At 44.1% G+C, this 2866-nt stretch overlaps 1 protein-coding gene across 1 annotated transcript in view; it reads right to left on the bottom strand.

Moving 5' to 3' along the window:
- Positions 1-787: 787 nt before the first annotated feature.
- The window catches only part of GCM1 (glial cells missing homolog 1), a 17997-nt gene continuing 15918 nt past the window's right edge, over positions 788-2866 (bottom strand). Inside the window, exon 7 of the mRNA XM_006763193.2 lies at positions 788-1609. Coding sequence (XP_006763256.1) covers positions 875-1609 — 735 coding nt within the window. The 3' untranslated portion in view covers positions 788-874. The remainder of the gene's footprint in view (positions 1610-2866) is intronic.

Consider the following 2866-nt stretch of genomic DNA (forward strand, 5'->3'; position numbering starts at 1 on the left):
GTATACCAAATAGCCTACCTGTGAGCAGTCATAAAAGCAGTCATAACTGATTCTGGATAGTCAGTTAACCAGAGATTGTGATAAAAACTTGTGCTTCAACAAATGGTGCTCAGACAATTTCCACTTGCAAAACTAAAATGAAATTCAACCCTGGTTACCTTATACCATGCACAAAAATCAATGAGACGTGGAACACTCACCTAAATGTAAGAGCTGAAAATATAAAGCTGCTAGAAGAAAACATAGGAGAAAATCTTGTGGCCATGGATTAAATAGGGTACAATAACTGGGAAACAAGGTTTTCAAAACATGATCTGATTATAGGCTTTCATCTAGAAGATAAATTTATATTTACCCAATTATCCAACCCTTCCCCTTACCTTCTTTCTGCCTCTGGAAACCATAAATCTGACCTGTGTTTCTAGAATTTGTTTTTTTCTTTTTTAAGTTTCCACATCTAGTGAAATTATATAGTATTCGTCTTTCTCTGTCTGACTTATTTCACTTAGCATAATGCCCTTACAGTCCATCTATATTGTAGCAAATGGCTGGATTTCCTTCTATTTTATGGCTAAATAGTGTTCCATTATTTATATTTGTACCACAACTTCTTCATCCATTCATCCACCAGTGGACATTAAGTAGTTTCCACATGTTGCCTATTGTCAAGAATGGGGCAATGAACATGGGGTGCTGATATCGCTTCAAGGCGGTGATTCTGTTTCCTTTGGCTATACGCATATCCAGAAGAGGATTGCTGGACCATGTGGTAGTTTGAATTTTTTTAAGGAACCTCCATACTGTTTCTCCATAGTGACTGCTCCAAATCACATATGTATGAACCGTGCACATATGTGCACGGTTCAGATTGGGTTCATCTTAAAGGATCCCGCTTGAGAAGCATTTCGTTGTTGTAGTGATCCAGACCCATGTACCTCATTTCTTCATCAAAATTCCACTTGCTGCTCTTGCCTGGCAGCGAATACTGGTGGTGAGGATAAGAGGTATAGGTAAAGAGGAAGGGGTCTTCCTGAGGCGAGTGGCACGTGGCGGGAGGGTAGTAGCTGTTAAACTCCATGTGCACCTTCTCTTCATAGAGATCCGCCCCTGAACTTGGCCATAACGGGAGACAGCCAGTTTTGGCTGAAGGTGGTTCCACTGGAATCTGCTGAGAAAGGGGATCTAAAGCGTTCTGGGGAGGAGGGAAGTCATAAGGCCAGCCGGCCTGGGGGAAGGGGTAACTGGGACACCCGTTGTCGTTAAGAGGATTTCTCCCCAAAGCAGCACTTTTATTCCATGTTTGCAGATCACTGTAATCAGAGAGGACTCCAGGGACAGGAGGCTGAAGCAGGTCCCCAGCACCATAGATCCGCGCGTTGGACACTCTGCATTTCTCATAGAGCTCAGAGGGGCCCACGGTAGAAGTGGGGTCTGCCAGATCAGCGGCTCCCCCCAAACCATAGCTCTTAAATAAGCCTTCATTCGGTGACTTCGGATGGGGGATGCCAGGCGTCAAAAGCCCACCGTCACCACCAGGCAGGTGGATGCTTTCCTGGAAAGACCAGTTTAAAGGTAAATTCCCCCAACTTGGTGCTTCACCAGGAACAGACTGGAAAGGAAAGCGAAAAGCCCGTATAAGTAAGTTAAGCAGATGGACACAACTACCCCAGGCGCCCATGAGTTACTCTGTACAAATAGGTGCTCTGTCCGAGCTTCCTCATTCCTGGCATGCTCGGAGCGCAGACCACGGACAGCATCACCACAGCCTCTCAAGGTCTGAAAGAGGAGACGCTGATTCCATCTCCATTTTACATCTTACTAACCAGTAAGCGCCAAATTTCCCTTCGCTCTGACATGAGTGTTTAAACCAGTGGTTCTCAACCTTCCTAATCCCGCGACCCTTTGATACAGTTCCTCATGTTGTAGGGACCCCCAATTTCATTGTTACAAATTGAACATCATTAAAGCATAGTGATTAATCACAAAAACAGTATGTAATTATATATGTGTTTTCCGATGGTTTTAGGCGACCCGTGTGAAAGGGTCGTTCAACCCCCAAAGGGGTTGCGACCCACAGGTTGAGAACCGCTAGTAAACATTTCCCCTCATATGCCAATCTCATATCCTACGTGCCTGTGTGAGAAACTTACAAGGGCTACTTAAGAAAAGTCAAATTACAGCATCACAGATTGGTTTTATGCTCAGTACAACTCTCAGGGGTCCCCTCTCTCTTGCTTCCCTCCTTGACTTTTCTATTTTTCAGTGTTGTGTGACGTCCAAGGGACTAGGGTTGTTGTATTTTTTTCCTCAAGAGATTTTTCTCTGAACTTATTTTGTTGAATCATAAATAGGACTTCTAGACTATGAAATGGTAAATGTATTATTGTTATTTAATATATTTTTATTGATTTTGGAGAGGAAGGGAGAGAGAGATAGAAACATCAATGATGAGAGAGAAGCATTGATCGGCTACCTCCTGCATGCCCCACGCTGGGGATTAAGCCCACAACCCAGGCCAGTGCCCTGAGCGGGAATCAAACCATGACCTCCTGGTTCATAGGTCAACACTCAACCACTGAGCCACACCGGCCAGGCGGTAAATTTATTTTTGTAAAGAGAAAGTATATTTTCCCCCAGTGAATCCTAGGAAAATAATCTGGTTGAGGATTAAATAATCCTCTTGTCTATGCAAAACTATTGACTAATAAGAGGATGGGGTGGAGACACTGTCACCAGGTAAGAGTGAGTGGGAAGAAATGCCCTTCAACTTGTCCCATGGCTGGGAGAAGGGATGAGGGGCTAGTTATTTGGACCTGGGGCTTACATTTCCTGAACGAGCATGAGTAAAAGTTAGGTGGTTTGGGAA

This window comes from Myotis davidii, unplaced genomic scaffold (genome assembly GCF_000327345.1).
Source record: "Myotis davidii unplaced genomic scaffold, ASM32734v1 scaffold1497, whole genome shotgun sequence".
Taxonomy (NCBI): Eukaryota; Metazoa; Chordata; class Mammalia; order Chiroptera; family Vespertilionidae; genus Myotis; species Myotis davidii.